Source organism: Ambystoma mexicanum, chromosome 3q (assembly GCF_040938575.1).
Source record: "Ambystoma mexicanum isolate Mex_15411 chromosome 3q, UKY_AmexF1_1, whole genome shotgun sequence".
NCBI classification, from domain to species: Eukaryota; Metazoa; Chordata; class Amphibia; order Caudata; family Ambystomatidae; genus Ambystoma; species Ambystoma mexicanum.
Genome location: NC_090926.1, coordinates 68450035 through 68473061, shown reverse-complemented (window position 1 = coordinate 68473061; position 23027 = coordinate 68450035). Strand labels below are relative to the sequence as shown.

Below are 23027 nucleotides of genomic sequence, written 5' to 3'. Positions count from 1 at the left end.
GCACATACAGTTTCTTTTGAACTATTGTAGAATGAACGCACATGTTACTCCCGACTGCAAGGAGTCATCTGCGTAAAAGAACCTTTGTTGGTAATACAGGGGACATTGCATGCTGACAACAAGTGGCAGAAGGAAGAGATACTATGCAAAGCAGAAGAATTGCAAGGCTTGTCCGAAGATAAACTCTCATGGGTACAGAGAACATGCACTCCCATCTGGACTGAACACATAAGTAAACTTACATGGGTCACCACCATCGAGAAGCCCTTAAAATTACAGAAAAATATTTCATACAAACTATGTTTCCATGGAGAAGGGAGGAGAGACATGGGGAGCTACGAGAACTGTAGCAAAACCCTCATAATTCCTGACATGTAGAAGGGAACTGCAGCTTTAATGGACACGTATTGGGTTTGCGGCAACATGGCATACCTGCACTTCCCGCAGTCATGGAAAGGAACGTGCTCTCTGGCAACATTGCATTCTGCATGAATGGTAATCCCTCAGAGCCACATCAATGGAAGACTCAAACATGCAGCAATCCCAACTGAACCTTCCCCAACGCCACTCGAGACGGAACCTGCGTATGCCTTAGATGAGGAAGGAGATCCATACTGGAGGAAGAAACGGTCATCCAACTATATCTCCACCAAGTCTTCCGAACTTTTGGCCCAAATCCCTGATAGATATCGACTATTCAGCTCAGTAGAGAAATTTTTCGCGTCCCTCGTTCCCAGCATCCAGGCGAGAGCAAATGCTGAGTGGCTCAAAATCACCAGGTGGGAGCTTATCCAGTTGACCAACGACACTGAATAAGGGTTCAATGTCATCAAAGTAGAACTCCGAGCCTTGCGATTGATGACGCAGAATCGATATGTGCTGGATCTATTAACAGCAATCGATGGAGGTGTTTGCCGAAAATCGGGAGCGCATGTTGCACATTTGTACCTTCTGCAGACGCTGAGAATGGCTCCCTCTCACATGTGATAGCCGCAGTGCACGACCTTGGCAAGTGAATGAAGAACAAAGGAGGGGCACAGCCCAGCACCTGGTTCGACAATCTTTTCTTGTGGGTGCCCTCCTGGCTTGGAATGACTGTAAAGCTCCTCCACCTCTCATCGTCTTTTTACTCATGATTTTTTGTGTGTGCCAACTGGGACTTCGATGCTGCGCAAATGCAGTACCAAATGACACGCTAATGATGGTGACAATGGGACGTGCAAATGGTTTGGCACAACTCAAACATGAGGCAGAAGTACAAACAGGAGATGCTCCGGGCCCCAAATATAGATTGACTGCCATATACAACACAGAGCATATAGTTGATAGTTTATACCACACAACTGTAAACAAACCTAGAGAACTGTCTTGGTTCAAGGAAGTATGGGTGGTCCTGGAAGGTGATGGGGGTGTATCTATATAAGCTGCGCCCCTGATGAATATGCTAGAAGTGGACACAGCCTCAGAGCAGTATGCAGGGCATGGATGCAAATAAAGGGTACCCCTGCATGGGATAAAGCAGTGGCAGGAGAGGAAGAACGTAAGAGATTGGGACAGTTACAATATTCGTCACTTAAGTAACGAAAGGGGGAATGAGTGGAAGGAGGGGACCCTTGAGACCCCCCCCATTCCTATGCTTCCCGGGTGGGCCCAGCCATGGCTGCTTCAGGTCCAGGGCTCTGGCCCTGGGGCACTCATCCGGGAACACCTTCGGGAACCATGAACCCTTTCGTACAGGAATATCTCTGGGTGCTGCAATACCCCCGTGCACACCCTTGTATAGCAAAACCAGGGGTACAAAAGACTCCATTTTGTAACTCGCAGACTTCATTTTCAAATAGCAAAAGGCTATTCAGGTTTCACTCCAGCCTGCAGCCATCCCCGCCAAGCGTGTACAACAAGCGCGACTCTCCCCCCACCTCCTCCCCTCTGCCGTCCACATAACTACTTGGTTCCCATGAGAAGGCTGGCAGCAAGAATGCAACAAAATCCACACTGTATCACTTGCCGTCCGACTTCCTTCAATGATTCAGATGCGGCCCAGAACGAGGGCCAGCACAAGGGCTATCTGTCTCTGTAAACCTGCCCCGCACCCCACAGACCCTGGCCATAAAAACATAATCTCTGTGCACCCTAGAGCAAAGTCAACAATCAAAAGGAACCTTAAACCAGTGAACCTATCTTCCCTTTGACTTGTATAAAAGTAAACATGCCTTCTCATCTTGTGCGAAATTATATAAACCTGCTGATAACCTAAGAAGGCTTAGGAGTAAGCAATGTAAATACATACACGTGTGTAACTGGAAGTTCCTATGCTAACCTGCTATATTGAAAGCAGAATATATGTCGACTTATAATGCTGAAACGTTCACACTACTAATTGTAATATTACAATGGGTAATGAAATATAGATTTGTGCATGCTCACACAATGCTATCTCATTCTTGACAACACTGAATGTAATTACATGTACGATGTCGGAAAAGTACAATATAGAAGTTAGTCGCTCATGGCTGTCATTATTATGTGGCCATTCATCGACATTCATCAACAATCTTTCTCTCTCTCTGTATAATAATGTTTGCACTTTTTCACAACTGCAAAGTGAAAGCTGGTCTTGGTGTTTTGTGCTCATCACTGTAGGGATGAGATATTACATCCATTTCCCCGCAACCATGGACGGACCCCTTCCTCTGGTCTTTTACGCTCTCAACTACTAGACCACTCCCATCAGTTATCCCTACTGCCCCACCTTGTTTAACAAGAAACAAAAAGAGCATCACAGTGGACAAAGTGACACCCGCCATCCTCCCCACCCTTAACTCGCTTGCTGACAACCTAGATCCAGGAACGCTTGTCGACGAGTATAACAAAATCATGTTAACCTTGCTCGACATCATTGCCCCTATAAAACTTAGACCTAGCAAGCCCAAAACTCACCTGAACAAATGGTTCACCCCGCAGTTAAAGGACCTATGGCAACTAAAGAGGAGCTGTGAAACCTCCTGGAGATTACTCCCGTCGGAAGCTAACAAAACCAAACTAACTGAAATCTCATCCCAATATACAAAAGAAATGTGCCTGGCCAAACGCAACTCTTACAATAAATGCATCTCCAATGCCAACTCCAATATGAAGGAATTATTCACCATCATAAAGGAATTAGAGTCTCCCATCCCCACTCCGGACATCTGCACTAAAGACAAAACTTGGTGCTCAGATATACAACATGCATTCTAACAAAGTAACCCCCCTCCAATGCAAAATAGCCTTAAAAAAAGCCTCACTTAGTTCCCCATCGCATCCTAATAACGCCATTCCTGACACCCCCATTAAGCACATACTACCCGACTACCCAACTCCCGTGCCCGATTCAACTTCACCAAAACATCCACTCTTGCGGTAGAAAATGTTATTCTCTCACTTAAGCCCTCCAACTGTCAGGGCGACCTCTGCCCAGCCCAGCTCATAACGGATGCTGCAAGAGATCTTGCCTCTTATGTCCAAGCTTATTAATGCCTCTTTTACGTCAAACAATCTTGGGTGCTACCATTGTTAAAAAAGCAAACCCTTGACCCCCTCATACCCACTAACTACCATCCCATCACAACAGTACCCTTTCTGTTAAAAATACTCGACCAGGTTGCCTACCTTCAAATCCAAAAATACTTGGAACTCCACAAACTCGTAGGAGCTCGACAATCAGGATTCCACCCACAACATGGAACGGAGACCGTCCTCATCGATTTGAAGACACAAGTCGATGAATTAAGAGACAAAGGGAAAACAGCCCTCCTCTTACTGCTTGACCTGTCGGCTGCATTTGACCTTGGACCATAAGGTCTTATGCAGCCACCTAGACTGAGCTGCCCACTTTTCCAAAGGGGCCATACTATGGATTGAGTCTTTCCTGAGTGACCGGACTATGAGGGTCTTCTCCCCTTTGCAGCGGCGGAACCTATCCCCATCACGTGCGGGGTACCCCAGGGCTCTTGTGTCTCCCCGACATTATACAATATATTCACTAAGCCCCTTTTCGATGATCTGGACCATCTTGGTATCTCCTACACGAACTATGCAGATGATACTAAGGTTCTCCTCCCAGTTTCCGGGGATTACATTAAGGATTTGACCTTGGTGAATAGAGTGTATCTTGCATATTCCTGTAACTGCTGCGCCATGATACCTCCGGGTCTGGTGTGCATTACAAATGATTAAACAAACTAAACAAACAAACTGGCAGGGCATATTGTTCAACTGATTCTGGCCAATTTGGTATGTGTCTACAGAATGCATCCCTTCACTAAGAATGATGTGTCATTTGAAAAATAAACATATTCCGATAGCATAGTCAAGGAAGCAAGCAGCAGCTTAAGAGCATCAGTGTTAACTGCTCGTCTACACTCCATTATCCACTAGTCCTTATTGACGCTTGAAGTTGCTGTCTAAATGTGTGCACTTGCTGTAGGCACCATACTTAAGGTTTACTTCCAAATTGAGCATAACACATGCATACAACTTTTCAGTTTCCTTTCCTAAATTTGCAGAGTTATACATATGAAGGGATATTTATTTTGCCACAATGATAAAGCACATAATCTTGTAGTGGAAATAATATCCTTTTTTAAAATAAAATGTAATTTGCCTTGGCGAAATCATGGCTTTTCAAAAAATACATATAAAAGTGTCATACAAATATCATACACAAAGAAAAGAAAGATTCTCCAAACAAACACAACTAAGCAGTATACATTACCATAATAACTTAATAATCCTTAAAACAATCACAATCCAATAAGATAAAACATATCCAATATTATGTGAGATTTTATTTTTTGTCATTCTTTACAATCAAGCCTAACGCTTGCAGTATCCGAATCACCTGAATTTTTAAGGCTGGTTCTTCACCCACAATTAGTCTATTCCAGAACATGTCCGAGAGCAATAGTTCTTCCCCGTCTCCTATGTGGAACAACTTTCTCCTAAATTCCCATGTTGCATTACAATTCATCAAGAGACGTTTGAGGGACTGGATTGTTTTTTTCCTTGCATAGGTGACATCCCAACCTACTCATGCTAGTTTTTGTCCTGCGATAGCAAGAGTCCCCCATTGGGACAATACAGAGTCGTACCTTCAGGAATTCTTGCCTCATTCTTGGGACTACTCTTAGTTTTTTATCAATCATCAGAAAAGATTTCGCTAGAACTAGGGACTGCATGGTGTCTATTGTGCAGATTCAATCTGCTATTTTCATCAGTTTCTTTATGAGCAGTGGATTTGTGATTAACACCTCTACATCACATTCTAGCAATATTCCCGTGGCCAGTTCTTTCAATTTTCCTAAAAAAACAGAAGAATTTGCCTCCAATGTATTAGCGATATCTTCATATAGAGGGTTCGTGTGTGGCACGGTGGTCAATCTATACAGTGAGATGAGACGCCAGTCCACTTGCATTTTTATAGAAGCCCTAGTTCAAACCTTAGGCTCGCCATAGGTAAGGATAATGGTAAGCCTAACACCTTCTTCCATATCCGTCCCTCTACTCTTACCCAGTTGGTCTCCCAAATCAATGGCTTAGCATCTATCCCATAGAGCAATGCCAGCAGCACCCTGGTATTATAGAATTTTAATAACGGCTACAGGGAGAATTTGCAGTATGACGAGAGAACTTTCCTCATCTGACTTGGCAGTCGATCAGCTTTTTCCTTCAGATCAGCATTGGACAAGAATATAATTTGAAGCCCAGATAGGTCAGCTTTTTGACTGGGGCCATTTCTTCCTCTCCCAGAAGCCATTTTTGGTTGCGGTTTTGTTTAGTAGGTCTTTTACAGATCATAATATTTGATTTGTTTACGTTGACCTGGAGTTCATTTTTCCCTGCATACTCCCATAATGCTCTTAAGGGACGTTGCAGACCCAACATAGAGTAATCCATAAGGACTATGTCATCGGCATATGCCACCCATATGATCAGAGTACCTCTGATCCTAGGGCTGACTAAAGCTGCTGACGCCAGACTTTATCTAGGTCTGCCAGATACAGATTGAATAGAATAGGGGCTAGAAGGCAACCATGTCTCACCCCTCTTTCCACCATCACTGGCACAGATAGATGTCCCTCTGCATTCATTCTGATCTTCATACAAATCTCATCATGAAGGCTTGCTAATATGCTTAGGAGATGCCTCAGAATCCCCCAGGCATCGAGCTTTGACCACAAGCGATCCCTGCAGACATATTGAAAGCCTTTCGATAAATCAATCCAAGCTCCATATAAAACGGGGCCGCCTCTGACCAATTACTTTTCGCTGACTAAGTTCAGGACCAATCCATTCAAGGAAGTAGATTGACCCTTCCTGAAACCTATTTGGGACTTCGAAAGGATCTTACACTTTGTTGACCAGCTTTCTAACTTCGTAAAAGCCCTGTAAAGATCTTGCTGTCTGCATCTAGAAGGGCGATAAGTCCCTGGATTTTCCCGGTCGCCACCTTATAGATCAGGAAAACTATAGAGGAGTTCCATTAGATTGGGAGCGTGTTTGCCTTTAGGATCTGTTTAAATAGTATTCCCAAAATTCTAGCTCAGGTAATAGGATTGCTCTTTAAGATAGTATTAATGAGTCAATTTGGGCCTGAAGTTCTAAAAGAAGAGGACTTAATTATTTACTCTACTATTAGGTCCTCTGATATTTCCATATGCCATGGGGAGAGACAATCCCTAGTTGGTTGGTCTTTCAATACCCTACTTTATACAAAACAGAAGTGCTCATACCACTCCATCTCTGCGATCACATTGCTTATAGCTAAAGGTTGGGTGTTCTTTGTCCTACTGATCAATATAGGGAGTCACCCTTCCCCGAAGGCCTTATCACTGTCTCAACATCATGCTGATAATGCTGATATGTTTGCCCTCGTATCCAGTTTCTATACTCCATTTGTAGGTGCTTTTTCTTCACCCTTTATACCAATGGATCCAACTGGGTCATTATTAAGACACTTAAGGCTTTCTGCAGAAGTCTTTTTCTCCTGCAGATCTCTTCATCGAATGAGTGTAAGTGATTTAGATGTTTACATATAAATTGGGCATCTGGTCGTTCCACTGACCAAAGAAAGGTTTGGAAGCTAGAGGGTGTACAGTATCTATCAACTCATCATCATTCATACCCTCACATCTTCTGGATAGAATTTCATTCAATCTCGACCTCTCCCTCCCCCTTTTTGAACCTCATCAGTCTGTTTCTACCTTTATTAATGGACTCCTTTGGGCATGAATCAGTACTTGATGTTGACAACCCCCATTTCAAAGAGCCAGAGATTCTCCTGTGATCCATATTCCCTCACTCCAGTACCTGCTGTTTTTCACATAACGCAAGTAAATATGGAGACAGGAAGACATAGTCCAATATTGAGCTCAAATAATATTCAAGTGACCATTGAAGCTGCAAACTGACCAACATAGATTGGGCCAAGTCTGGCTTTTCAGCCAACAATTCACTGCAATCTGGGATTTGTAGTTCAACTGTCCTCATAAGTAGTAAATGCCTACAGTGGGTTAATGTATCTTACATAGAGATTAGTGTGCACACAAAGGTCATAACTTTGATTGCATCTTGTACATGCAAGCGATGGATGCAATTAATTTAAATGGCTTAAATAATAGTGAAACATGATCACAGACATGCACATCATAATCTGTGAGGTAGTCCAATTTTGGGCTGTATTGTGCCGATTTCGGGGTGCTATACAATGATTTTCGTTGCACTTGTCCCTTGTACCAATTCCTGTAAAAAACAACAACCATTGAGAAAGCGAACAGTTTTGGCTCTTGTACATACTTTAGAAAGACATTTGCCTGTCACCGTCATCATATGGCCTTATACTCACAACATATGGCAGATGTTGCCATCTAAAGGCCAGGTTGTAACTTTATGGTTGTGCCTGCAAATTGCTATCACATGCCTACAAAAATCCCAAACTATTGTCTTCGCCAAGGCTTGTTCTACATGTTCCATATCTTGATTGGGACCACACCATAAACACAGTATGTCCACAGCTCTCTATGATGAGGGCCACTGAACAAGAACAGGCATGCCACACATGAATTGGCCCTTTTAATGCGTGGGATTAATAAAACATATGTGAAATCAATGCAGAAAACACGCATTGACAAAGCCAATATGCCTGGCTTTGCAAATGGAATTTGCTAAATGGCGTTTGTGAATATATCAGCCTGAATGGTACCCAACTATTGAGAATTTGATTTGAATACAGCATATAGAGTCACTCCATTTTATGTTCATATATCTGCTCTCTGACACTTTCAAATGACATTGAGGTAGAGACATAGGAACCATAGGGCATGAAGGGACTTAACATCACACTTCCCAGATGGGGAGTCTAGAAGACAACCCATCACTCTCACTTTCCCGAGCAGACTATGCAGGAGAAAAGGGCTCACAGGTTTGTCTTTAATCAACAAACATCCAAAAGACCACAAGAGTTGAAGTTTCTACTCCAGCCACTGAAGGGTCAATGCAAATGCTCTCCATCTGGTGTCCTGCCAATTACCAAATATCCAATTATTGGTGAGAAGGACACGGGGGAGGACTTTGCAGTTTGCAAATTGACCTGCCCAGAATGTCATGTTAAGCTGTTGTATTTAAATTGAGCAAGTAAGAATCTCTGTGCAGTCAATCACATGCTTTCTTTTTCTGGATGGATGAGGATGGTGATAATATCCCTAATGTCTAATGATGGACTCGAGAGGTGAGTGCGCTCTCATGAGTAAAAGAGAAAAACCCTGCTGGAAAAAGCCCATTAATTGCTAAGGACGAGTATGCAGGTCAGTTAAGGCGTTACATTGGAAAACGAAGGGGGATAATACTTCTGATTGAACAAAAGCTGGCAACTATGACCAATCGGGCTTTAAGTCAAACACATAAAAAACACATTTAAAAAAAAAAAAGCGTTCAACTGTGGTTTGAACCTGTGATGCTCTGCGTTGTCTTGCTTCCAAGACAAACATGTTGCCCCTGAGCTATCCTCCCTGCCCAACTTTAAGTTGGTTTCATGAAATTCTAATGGTTAGAATAGATTTATGAAAATTGTTGGTACTGAAAATCATTTAATGCTATCAGATATTGTATGTTTACAGGGGACTTGGCTTACAGTTCCAAATGTACTTGAAAACCTGATGGTCATTGTGACATCTAAATATATTTTGATAATGGGTGACTTTAACAGAGAAGGGGGACTGTGCACTGAAATGTGAGGTACTTGAGGAGCAATTGTATCATATCAGATCTAATTCTGAAGGGAGGGCATGGGCAGAATTGTTTAATGGTCTGATTCTGGGAGATATACCAGCGACCTGGACTAATGGGAAGTTGCCTTGATTACATATTTATGACTCCCGGTTGTTGTTTACCCAGACCCATGTTTATTAGTAATCTTGACGCTAGTGATGATAAAACAAGATTCTTACATTTGAGTGACCTCTAAATTGGGCTCTGCAGTGGTGAACAATGGTTAAAATCATATTGTTTGTTCAGAAAATATCAGTTGAATAGCGGATTTAACTCTTTACATGCATTCTTGGGGCCTTGGGTGCCCCCTTTATGGTTATCAAAGTGTTTTCACTCACAGTAGACCATTTTGTGTTGATGACCTTCCTAAAGCCACTGCTAAATCTTTAAGATCCAATTATGATTGCACAAATACCAATCAGAAAAGATTACCAGGATAGCAGTTGAGGCAGATAAACAATGCCAGTCACAATGATGCCGTATTCGAGGAACATAGAAAATCCAACAGAGCTATCAAAATTGGCTGATTGCTTATACAAAATTATGGAAATTTAAGCAGTGGCGAAAGGTGGCATGGATATTGGGATTGCAAAACACAGAAACATTTTAGGCCCAAGTAGCCAGAGAGGACACGATTTTCGGCCAAGTTCAGGTTAATCCCAGTATGGCAAATGTTGGGTTCAAATACATTTCAAACAAGTATACCAAGCTACAGAATGGTGGGAAAAACTGCCACAACATGGGATGTGCGATTAAAGCGAGTGTCATTAGAGAGGTCATTCTTGTCATTAGTTATTCAAAGGCAGCCATGCCCGATGGCTTGACAAGCATTGTACTCAGCTCACACAGTCTGAGATGCGTTATATGTGGTTTGAGCGCTTCATTGGAGAATCATCCTTGCCAAAGACCTGGACACATTCACATATAATTCTGTTATCATAGAACAGTCTACAAGAAAGTCTGGATAGTCGTAGGGCAGCAAAGTGTTTGGCACATAGCTTTTTAACAATCTTAATGGCTGGGCCGTTCCCTCCTCCATTCAGCCTCGCCATCGCCAACAGCTCCTTCCAGGAAGTACAAAGTGTGTTGGTGACGTGTGGCAGAAATAAGCCAATCTTTCACTTCTGTATTTCAGTGAATATTTTTAGAACACAGTCCTGCAGTTTCTTTCTTAAAAGATGTGCAAGATGTTCCATTATATAAGACTACAATGCTGTGTTCATGATTTCTCAGTAAAGTGCAACCTGTGTTAGTTTCCCTTATTCCCATAATGCATGATATTCTTATTGAGCGAGCTTTTCAAACTGGCAAAGGTATTTCACATCCCACCTGTGACATGTAGGTTACATAAAGATCTCTGCAAATAGTGTTCAACCTCAGAAGAAGTTTCCTAGGGGAAGAAACCGTGCCATGCAGGTTACATATAGATGTCTACCACAGCTGGTCAACTACTCAATGATCTGAAAAACCTTCATGCACTCTCTCATCCCTAGCACTTTAAGCAACCTACTCTGACCTGTTGCAAACAATTATCCTTTCTCTCCTACGCTGCCAAGATCTCTGCATGCTGCAACCCCTAGAGTTCAGCCCTGTTGTCGCTCTTACAGTACCACGTTATTGTTTATTTACAACAGTGTAGATATTTATTGAACAGGGATCTGGAGGTGCTAATTTCCAGGATCTCTACAACACAATACTCTTTAGGGCCTAATTCACAGAAGCGTTTTATAATGGCAAAACCCCATTGGAAAACGTTCTGTGAATTAAGCCCTTAATGCCTAGATTTCTTTTCCCTTAAATTAGGATATTATATTCAGGATAATCTGATCACTAGCAGTTTTAATATGTGTGAGTAGCTAATTCAGTCCAGGTTTTCTTCCTTTCATTCCAGTAGTCCTGCCTTTTCCAACATAAGTACAGATTTAAAAGCCTCAGAATATAAAGAAACAAGCTGTGGCAAATCAAAATGTTTTGGCGTTTGTGTAGGCATGGGATAGATGTAGGACCGAAAATCACTTGTGAAAGAGCGACGTTGCGAAAAGCCGCCCAGTAAAAGCCGACCACCCAAATGTTGCATTTTCATTTCCCACCCTTCCTGTATCCATTTTGGGGGTGGCGGGAACCCCACACCCTCTCCCATGGCGCGGCCCCACAGGTTTCTCTCTCTCCACCCCTCGCTCCCTGCATTCCCCTGCTCTCCTAACTTACCTCCCCACTACATCTTCATTCCAATCTCCATTTCACTGGCCAGAAGTATGATGTACTATGCATCAGCTGATGTGCCATTGTTTTGTGTGCATCACGCTGTTGACCAGTGGTCTGAAGACCGAAGTCGCATTGGATAGTCATTCTCCAAGCATTGCTAGAATGCCAACATTTGGCCCTAACATGGAAACATCTAAAGCTGTTGGGTTTGTCAATGCTTGTTTTTAGTAGGACTTCAGGGCCAGGAATACATATATAAATGAAGTGGCTGAAGGCACCCTTGGTTGAGACATTTTATTACAACCGTAACACGTTAACTATCAACAGATTGCTTACAAATAACATTGACAGTCTACGTTTGAGTTGTGAATTGGTGCTTCCTTTCTTTGTCACAGGCTTGTACACCCTCCTGGATGCACATATGTTTTAGAATGTATGTTCTTTTCATGTTGGTATACAAGAACAGATTTGGAAACCACACATGCACATTCCGATATGTGTATTTGATAATGCACACACAATTCTCATTCTATTTGCTACTATTCACACATCTGTCTCGATGCTCGAGTGTTTCTGCATGCACATACAATGGTCACTGCACACACATGTATATCACAGAGCACAAAAGGTTGATGCCACTTGTTTTCCTGAACACATTTTTTAAGGGACTCTAGCAATGGTAGCTACAAAGCAGGAGCAGAGGAGACGCAACACTTCTGGGGGAGAGAAATACAAGTTAGAAGATTTGCTACTGAAGCATCCCATCTGAATTCAAACCGAATTGCAGTATTCCTGTGTGCCTTGAAGCACCTATTCGTATTGCTATATTTTTGGGGAGTAAAAAAGTATCACAATATTTCAAACATAACTACTCTCCAAATTGCTATTTATTTAATTTATTTATTGTGAGTTGGTATAACAAGGAAATCTTACACATATCTTTGTACATTAGGTAGAGCATTGTAGATGATATCATAGTCATGATAATATTACCTTTATGATAAAACATATTTCATTTATGATAACACATTTTAAATCTGGTTCCAGTAAAATGCCATTGCATTAATTAGTGAAACTTGTTTGCCACTTCATAAACGCCGCTACAACTGTTCCGTAGATATACCTTCATCATGACACACAAATCTACTAAAAACACTTTTACAAATCTTTTCCCCAGCAGGGGATTTTATACATAAGTGTCTCCACAACATGGGAATTTGAACTAAATTGACAAATATGTAAACATCCGAGGATCTCATGCTCATTCCCACAATTTCATAGGTGGACACTGTTTAAAACAAATAATGTTGAAGGTCCTAAAAATGTAATGATTAGGGAAATGTACCACATATGGCTGTACAAAAAACATTTCAGAAAATTACACACATATTTAGATGGTCTATATAAATTGGTCAAATAGTCTAAGCTATTCTACCAATCACGCATCATAATTTTCTCTTTAAAAACATCAAAAAAGTACTGAAAAATCCAAATAAAGTATATAGTTGAAATCAATTTTGGCAATACTTTCTTCACGCCTCCTCCTGAACTTCCTGTCTAATAAAGAGCCATCAAGATGATTACGAATTGCGGCTACTATTAAAACCTCAAATAACGTATCCAATTGTCGAAACCTTATTTTAGCATATAACTTGATTTTCTTTATCATAGCACATGCAAAGAGTGAAGTTAAAGCTAATTCAGTGCATTTAATGTAAATGGAGTCACACTGTGGAAGACCAACAAGAATGTTTATGTGCGTCCTTCAAACTTATACAACCATCCCAGTGCAGGCATAGGACTTGCACCAGCGCCATGTAGCGCACTTGGCACAATCTCTTGTTTTTATATAGTAATCTTTGGCACTAATGACAAACCACCATGTTTTAAATCAAATTTCTTAAACTTGGCTGCAATCAAGACGTATCTTTATTAATAGTCTTAACCTGCATCCTAAATAGTTGTTACTAATCATTACCCCAAGTTAAGTCTCATATGGGAATCTGGTTCAAATGCCAACTAAAGGTGTCGGTGTAAGCTTTAGACATAGACAATCTCATTATAGCAAATTTCTTAAGTTGTGGTCTTCCACGTAGGCCACACTGCTGTCAGGGTTATCGGCAGACCAGCCTGTGATAAAATATCAGTTTGTTTACATAGACAAGCCAAGAAATAGGTATTGAATCTAACCCACAGAGAACATTTCTTATATTGACTTTGGGTTAGATAGCTTCACCAAATATAGGTTAAAAAGAGTGGATGCCAAAACACAACCGTGTTGAAGGCCTCAATTCTATGTTGATTTCAGTGCAACCCTCTGCATTTACACGGATGCTTACCACAGTATTCATGTGGGGTAAAATAATTAATTTCAAGAGACCCCAAGGAAGCCCGAATTGAATACATTTTTCGACAATAATTACCGATTCACTTAATCAATAACGGAAGTATAGTCAACATATATTGAAAGGCTTGATGTAGACAAAGCCGACTATTTCAAGCACTGCATAACAAATCTGCCAGGAACAGCATCCATACCCTTCATAAACCCAGTTTGTTGAAATGGAAGGATATATTTAGCGGAAACGTCCAAAAAGACCAATAATCCCGAATGGAGGATTTGGCAGAACGGCCGAAAAGTTCTACTAAATCCCCCATCCTGTGGCAAGGGCTGCGGGTGAGTCCTCCGCACACTTGTTCACTTTACTGTGGGCGGGGGCAGCGGGGGTGTCCCCCGTTGCAGATCCCGTAAAAAGTAAAACATTTAAAATACATTTTAAAAAGGACCCTGCGTCGCTGGTTCCTGATCACGGACGTAAAAGGGAACAGGCGCTGCAGGGACACAGCGAGTCAGCGGCACACAGTGTGCTGCCACAAGGGAAGTAGGGGTGGGGTTGTGGGCGGAGGCAAAGGTTGAATGTTATGGGGAGAAAAGACCAAAAGTTATTTTCGGAAAAATAACTTTCGGTCTTTTCTCCCTCGAACATTTCCACCACAGACTTCCAACCCCAATCCTGGAGGAGAAGGTGGCATTCTAAATTGTATTTTCTTTCAAGTGGCAACTTTACTGGTCCACAGCGATAAGCTAGAGTGAAAGCAATTGGCAAGTCTGTGGAATTGCATCAATGCAATACTGTTTAATGTATGGCTTGTCAGAAAGTAGATCAGAATGGGGCCCATCCCCCTGCATTTGCCAATTATTTAAAATGTTCCCATTTGTTGTCTAAAGGTGTTTCAGCTTTCCCTGTTTGCCCAATTTAACTTGAAATGCGCACCAGATTTCCTCCCACCAGCCCACGGCTATCTCCCTCCCTTACTGCAAACTCCCTCACAATTGTCTATCTTAAGCTCTCCTCAACCTCTTACCTCATCCTCCTATTGCTTCCTCTCCAATTAATGTTTTATCATCACAATAACAATAAAATAAATAGACCTTTACAATAATACATTTCTCCTTGATATCTGCGTTGCTGTACTCCCAGATCTACCCAGGATCAAATCATTTGTATTAGGAGACTTCCCCAGGATGAAATCGTTAGTATTGGGAGACTATGGTCCTGATTTACAAATCCTTTTTCAAATGGGATTGTGCTAATAAAAAAGGCTTTGGTAAATGAGGCCCTGTATATCTAAGAGACTTTTTAAACGAAAACCTTATTGATTTTGTTTTGAAACCCCAGAACAAGCAAAAAGTTAGATAAAACATACAACATAGGACAATACAGTTGCTAGAAGACTCTAAAAAGCAGATAAAAATCATTACGCTGGAAAAACGAATTTTGATAAACATCATGTAGATCAATGGATATTTCAGCCGAGGCCTCCCCACCCATCCCCAGGAAAGCATAAACCTGAGAAGACTGTACACGTTTTTAGAATAGAACAAAAAGAGAAAATGAAAACCCTTTCGGAGAACTCCAAATCACAGATCAGTGAGAGCACCAATTGTAAAACCTGTAAGGATAAGGAGTGTCGCTTTACCTAGTGACATCAAGGCTTGGTGGATCTCCTTCATTACGCTCCTGTAGAGGTCCTTTTGCCATTCATGTAGAAGCGTCCACTCCTCCCTCGAGAAATAGATGGAAGCATCGGGCAATAAAACCTATGTCATGAACAGATAGTGTTAAATCACAAACACCAACACCAAGTAATGCATTGTGTATTCATGCGCTCAAAGTGCAGTTGTGACATGCTATTGGGTCCAATGCTCCAGTGTCCCTCATAGGCGTTTTGTTCGGTTTGAGCAAAATGTAACCACACTTTCTTTTCTTACACTTGGTAACAATGATGTTGCCTATTTCCCAAAGTGAAAGTAGTCTAACCAAGAGGCCCTCTTTCACCTCATCGAAAAAAAGCTGCAGTGAATATCGTGACCGCTTCTGCATTCACATACAGGATCGGCTTTAAAACACGTGGACATTGAAAGTTATCTGCGCTAGTGTTCAGCAGACGTGTAATGTGGATAGAATTGTCACTTGTGACCCTTTCTAGTTTTGCCTATTAGGTGTCACTTAGAAGTCGAAAATTGCATTAGAGTGCAGCTAGGGAGAAATGGCATATGAGGAGAGACATAAAAGGTTGTAGGTGTTTGGTTATTTACCCACCCATTGACTGCCCCTGGACATGGCCATTCCCACCCACTTCCGGCCCCTCCCCACACAAAACACATCCTTCTGGGATCTCAGACCTTTAACAAGCTTTACCATCTAACTTTGTGCTCAAAGTGACTGCCAGTGTTTTTCAAAGTAGTCTTCTGAGAGGTAATAACTTGGTTGGAGCTGTAAATCCGATACAGGTGTAATAACGTCTAAACAAGGTCTCCCTTCAGCCACTCCATTTACAAACACTTTGTGTCCTTCACTGAAGTCCTGTTAAAAACCAAGCATTGGCAAAGCCAACAGTCCAGGTACTCGCACCATTTTGCACCTGCAACCACTGATGGCCAGTTAATGCCACTACGCCAGTGCTTGGCAAAGGCATTTCCTGTGCCTATATAAAAGCCAAAACTGTTGGCATTGCCAATGCTTGTTATTATTGGTGATTGGCTTTGAAATTGCTCCAACCTTTTTGTACATAAGTTTACAATAGTAAGCTAATAATTTTCTCAGCAGGTAACTTCCCTATTTTGCATTCATTGGCGATTTGTATTACATCATACATGAGTTAAAATGTTGCGTCAACATGTGTTCCACTTACGAAGGCTGCTTCAGGGTTTCTCAATGTGTACGTTTCAGTAGTATTCTAAATATTTGAGGAGGAAAATAAATGATGATATAGCTCTCGGTCAGATAGAAATGCATAAATTATGCATAAAGTAGAGGGTAAGGCAAAAACCATTATAACTTCCTGATAGTATTTCCGTTTTGTAATGAAGTCATCCTTGTGGAATAATTCTTAGTTTACGGAAAGATTTTTCTCCTAAAACAATAGCTCCATTTATTAGATATCTGTATATTGCAGAGTAAGGACATAGCTACATGTAGATTACGCCTTGGTTACCTGCATGTTTGCAGTACTTCACTTATGTTTAAGTCAGCCTCATGCCTGAGTTTTGTGAACCTTGTGACTGCTGGATCAGGAATGGTACCTATGAATGGCATTTGCCTAAAAGAACGCAATCTCATTTAGTAAATATAAAAAATTTAAAAGGCAATGTGATGATGGTGCTGTATTATCCCCATGTTTGCATCTTGCCCGTGTTTATAAAGCACACACTGAGTACAACATATAGTAGATAATTGTTCTGGCAATAAAGAAGTTCAGTATTGGTGGCAATTGTTACTGAAAGCATATCGCCTTTTGGAATCTTTGTAGTTATGACATCAATGCAATTTCAAGTAGAAAACAAATAAATAGGCATTAATGCCAGTTGTTACCATTTATGAATACATTTCATACTATAGGTGTCTCACAAACATCCACTATATTGCATCCATAATAGAACACTTGAGATTTAACGTCATGATCATTTAGACAAGCTTTTCCTGTGATGTAAACAATAATTGATTTGGATTATATAATATGCAAAAATAACGTGTTGGTTTATGAAAGAAAAAAGAATGGAACCCTATGCAAAATATGCCCAATTCCATCCCATAACATTACTAAGCTCAGGCATTTAAACAAAAAAGTGTTTTTACATTTCTTTAAGGTATATTGTGGCCGATTTAGCCCAAAGGCGCAGCATAGGACTTTACAAATAATATTAAATGTAGCACAAGCCTTTGAAACAGGAGGTCCTGTGCACCAGAGTGGAACATTTGCACTCGCCACTAAACAATGGCTAGAGATAATTGACACTTGGCGAGTAAACTAAAATGGTGGGCTGTGTGCATGTATAGAATTGAGGTGGAGAGTGAATTTCTATGGCTGGCTAGTAGCTTGTAACTTGAAATGTTGCCACTTGCTTGTACACAGTACTATTTGTTGAGTGAGGACCAGTTGGGACAGTCCTATACAAACCAAAATATGATGGGTAGCAGTGATGTAGAACACAGAATTGAATTACTATGAAGCTGGTTCTAAATATTTGCATACGTTTACAAATTGAAGAAAACACAGATCAAGTTGATTTGTCCAGAATTACACTTCTTTTTTTCAATGGCTGTAGTTGCTTTTGGAGTTCCAAGTGCAGAAAATCAGCTAGCAGACCACAGACCCCTCCATTTATTTGTTTTTACATTGTTAGGCAGCAAGTCACTTTAAAACGCCAGGGTAAAGGATGGAAACGGGGGAAAAGGATATTTATTTTTTTGTTGGATATTTGAAAGGCGCTGTAGTGCTTATGTGCAGAAAAGTGCTAAAAACAACATGGCACCGGTGCGCAGCCGTTTTGGACATTCACTTCCATTACCGTGATGAAAGCCTACATTTTCGTGGGCTTAGTAAGGAAACGTGCATTTCTGCAGCAGAAGCAAGGTCACATAATGTTGTCAAATAAATGATCTGTGGAGAATAGTTGTATTGTCCACTGAAGGACGAACCAGAAAGGGAGTTGGAGCGCTCTGCAGGTGCAGTGATAAGGGGTACTGGCAAGGAAGGGAATCTGGGTTTTTCCACTTCTAGCTTAATTTTTCCACTCTGTGCTCCTTATGCTTGTGGTCTGCTCTTCGGCCGAGGGCAGTCATAACCAAGAGGGGCGGGGTCTCCCCCATAAAGAGAAGAGGTATCATTCTTGGAAAATCAGTTAGAATTTGGACCCCCGGGTGACGCAGTCTCGCTGAGAGGGAGGACGCTCTGCTCCAGACCCCGTTAGCACGAGTGATATCTCTGCCTACCTGCTCTGGGAATAAGATGTGTTGAGGTGGCCGAGATGAAGGTGTCTTGTGCAACTATTATAACAGCGATGCATTTTCTTTATGTATAAATTACTATAATGTGTGAATAAAAGGCCTGTAACAAACCATTTGTTTTTTAATAACTATTAGTCATTGGGCCTCATCACGAGTTGGGCCCTAACCCCGGCTACCGGGGCCATTAGCCCTACCGCCAAACCCTCTGGTGCCATTAGCGCCAGATCATGGGTTTGGCAGAACAGTAAGTCCCCATTCCCCATTCCCCATTGGGCCCATTCGGGAATTTCCCATTCCCCATTGGGCCCAATGGGGAATATTCGGCACTAAGACCGGTGGTGGTATTACCGCTGGAGCTAATAGCGCTGAAAATCAGCAAAATCGCTGCGGATTTGCCCCCACCTCAGAGCTGGGGTAAATTTGCCAAGCCTGTGATTTGGCGAACCCTTACATGTGGCGGTAATAGCGTTACTGCCGCATTTAAGGGTTACCGCCAAAATCGTGATGAGGCAGTAAGTGTGATTTTTTGCTCATCTGAGTCCAATAACTCATTTTGTTAGGGTCTAGGGGGACGTAGGCTTGAGGTCCCTCCACGTGGCCAAGCAAAAGCAAAACAGGCACTTATACAATAAATGGCATTTCAAGGCACCACAAGACAAGAAAAATGGAGGGGAAACAATGGAGAAAGATACAATAACGATTCTACTAGGCCTTTTGACATTCAGATCGTGCAAGTGCAGAACAAGAAATGCGAGGGGGGGAGAAGTTCAGGTTTATGCAGGACGAAGTGTTAAGGTGGGAAGGGAGAAGGGGAGAAGTGCAGGTGTTATGGGGAGGCCAAAAGGCAAGTGCCATGGAAAGAAGGTAAGCAAAGGGAAAGGGGTGTGGGGGACTGGACGAAGAGGGAGCCAGTCATAGAGAAGGAGGAAAGGAGTTAGCTGGGGAAGAAAAGAGAGAAGGAGGAGGAGAAAAGGAGGCTCTTGAGTAGCTTCCGGAACCTAAGGAGTTCCGGCTCAAGCCTGAGGGGGGCAGGGAGACCATTCCAGAGGGAGCATCCTGCAGAGGAGAGAAATCCACCCCTACTCAGGATGCATGGCAGGATGCTAAAAATACATCCACAGAACAGTGTACACTGCTCCCTATGAAGCAGATTTAATTCATGTTAAATAAATGTAATCGTCAGGTAGCCTAACCTGTAGAATAGAGTTTTCAGTCTTCAATAGGTCATCTAACTTCGTTAGGATATTAGTATTTACTGACTAATTTGAGAGAGAGACCTGTGTCATCTGTCACGAAGGAGTCACAGAACATAAACACTTAAGTTCAGTTTCACTGGTTATTGAGGGCATGCAAGGTAAATTAATGCACATCGGAGTAAGCAGACCCAAATGATGGACGCTATGAAGTAACAACCAGTATCAGGATAGTTAAAATAATACAGTGTAACCCTTCCTCTAGAAAAGACCTGTTGCCCAGACTCTGAAAAAGTCTAGGCCCTATTCTAGAAAGCAAGATTCCCGAGCGATCACACCCAGGCTTAAGTCTAACAAACCTACTCACTGTGGTTATAGTGCCTTGCACATTTGGACAGAGCATGGTCATCCGTTCCCAGGTCCACAGTGGATGTCTCTGACTTGACCGCATTTCCTTCAGGGAGTGGAGATGCCATCCGGTGGTATCTGGTCGCCTCATCCTCCAGAGCCTTATAGTTCACAACTACTTAACAACTGTTACAGTAGTCAAGATTAGATAAGACTGTTGCCCTGATTAGCTCAAATATTTAGGGTAGGATTTTTCCTAGTAGGTGGAGCTGGAAGTGGGCTTTCTATGTCATTTCATTTTCAGGTGGAGTGAAAGACAGGTCAGTGGCCATTCCCTAGTTGCAAGGGTATAAAAAAACTGGTATAAATGAGTTTTTTTATACCCTTTCAACTAGGGAATGTGGTGGGCCCACGGACTCAGGCCATTTGACTGATAAAGTGGCGGCTAGGAACTTTGAAGAAAAATACTTCCTATATCTTTAAAAGTCATGAATCACCCAATCTTGCAATTATTGGAGGCATTTGGCGACAGTACAGTTGGTATCCTGATTGGCTTTTATGTTGAAAGCAATCTAAGGTTCAATGTGACAATATCCACAGAAAAATGTAATCATGTGAAAATGTAGTCATCCTAACTGAATTCCTAAACCTTCCCCATATTAATTACTAGCCTGAACATTTACAGTGCACTAAATCATTTTATTTGCATATTACTCAACACGAAAATTAACAGTGAACCTAGCACCAACCCCATTACCAGCTCACCATAAAAGACATAGCCGTTGCCCTAACCCAAACCCTTGCTCTAATCCTAACCTTAGCCTTACCCTAACTGCAACTCTAACACTTCCCCTAATGCTTACTTTGCACTAACCACTTGGTCTATCCTAACCCCCAACCTACACCAACATCACCAGCCCTCCCCAACTTCCCCAACTTCCCTATCCATTTAACACTCACCCAAACGATTACTTTATTAGCCCCAGCCTTGCCATAACCCCTACCCTAACACTTAAACTGACACTTAATCTACCCTAACAACTAACCAAACCCCAACAGCACCAGCCCTGCAGCAACCACCCTCAACTTTACCCTAATTCCAACCACATTTTTTACTCTAACCCTCCTCCTAAACCAGGCCAAGAACAAGCCCACAAAACCCTCCGTAGTCCCAACAATTACACCCTGGCTTTTCAACCAATACCTGGCAACTCTCGCCCACTGCATTGCCAATTTCTGCTCAAACTTCCAGTGCTATGCCGACGACACAACTCATTTTCAGGCTGCACTCGGCCACCTCCTCTACCTCTCATCTCCGATTGCCTAACTGCCATTCAAGATTGGTGTGCCGCCAATGATCTTTGTCTGAATGCCAGCAAGACTGAAATTCTACTCATCGGCACATCATCACCATCCTTTCCCTCACTCTCTGGCCGGCCTCCCTTGGCCCTCCTCCTAACCCCACCTGCGACTCTAAGAACCTCGGGGTTTCCTTCTCCGCCCACATCGATGATGTCTCAAAAAAGTCAAACTTCCTACTGCACCTCCTCAGAGGTACTCTGCCGTTCCTCCCCTTCGCCCAGAAGCTCATGGTTTCCCAAGCTCTGGTTCTCTCTAGGTTGGAGTATTGCAACAGCCTCTTTCTAAATCTACCTGCCTCTATTCTCCACACTTTGCAACTTATCCGGAACAGGACTGCGAGACTTGTCCTTGGCCTCAAGCATTGGGATCGTATCTCTCCAGCTCTGAAATCTCTCCATTGGCTCCCAGTGGTTGCAAGGATTACATTCAAAACCCTCTGCATTGTCCACAAGGCTTTCTGGGGCCTAGGTCCGACATGCCTTCAGCTATCCCTATGCAAATACCTCCCCTCTAGAGCACTCCACTCCACTACCTCTAACTCCCTCAGGGTCAGTCGTTTTTCAAAGAAACAAGCTGGGGTTAGATCTCTGTCTTCGTCTGGGGCCTCCCTCTGGAACAGCCTCCCCGCCACTCTAAAACTTGAGGAGAACCAGCTCCGGTTCCGGACCTCCCACACTGCCTCTGGGCCACCCCTTGTACTGGGGTCTGTATCTGAACCCATAAAGCACCCCCCCCATTTTCTTCCTGCACTTATCAGACCTACCCATTCTGCTGCCTTAAACCCAGCACTTGCCACTTGCTCGCTGCACTACCATTGTTTGTTGCCTATATTATTTATTATTTTATTATTATTTGTCTGTTTCTCCTTGCTCCGCACTCTCCTTTTCTCCCCCCTTCCATGCACTTTTCCCCCCTCCCCCTCTTCCATGCACTTTCGCGTTCTCAAAGTCACTGGGCATAGTAAGATCACTGTTTTGTTCTCCCCTGTTCCCCTTCCCTTGCCTTGCTGTGCTCTGAAACACTTGTGTGAGCGCGATAGAAATAAAATATCAATATCAATAGCAGCACTCAATTTTTGGCTACTTTTTAGCTGATTTTTGTTTACTCTTTGCTCACAACATTTTCACTGGATACCAATCCAAGAACCACCACCAGCAGAGAGCCAAAAATCCAATTAAACTGTTTGATTTGGGTTGGCAGAGTATTGACGCATGTGGTGAAGAAATAAGGGGAGAGGATGGACCATTGTGCTACTCTCCTTTTGAGGTTTAAAGGAAGGGATAGGAAATCTGTTACTCTGGCGACTCACTATGTTGACCTG

At 42.4% G+C, this 23027-nt stretch overlaps 1 protein-coding gene across 5 annotated transcripts in view; it reads right to left on the bottom strand.

The window, feature by feature from the left end:
- The window catches only part of LOC138582142 (zinc finger protein 154-like), a 210961-nt gene that overhangs the window by 155127 nt on the left and 32807 nt on the right, over nt 1–23027 (bottom strand). For 4 of the 5 annotated variants that reach the window (XM_069653164.1, XM_069653161.1, XM_069653160.1 and 1 more), the window contains exon 2: nt 15493–15613. The exons of the other annotated variant lie outside the window; for it this stretch is intronic. In XM_069653164.1, coding sequence (XP_069509265.1) covers nt 15493–15613 — 121 coding nt within the window. The remainder of the gene's footprint in view (nt 1–15492; nt 15614–23027) is intronic. 5 annotated transcript variants of the gene reach the window in all.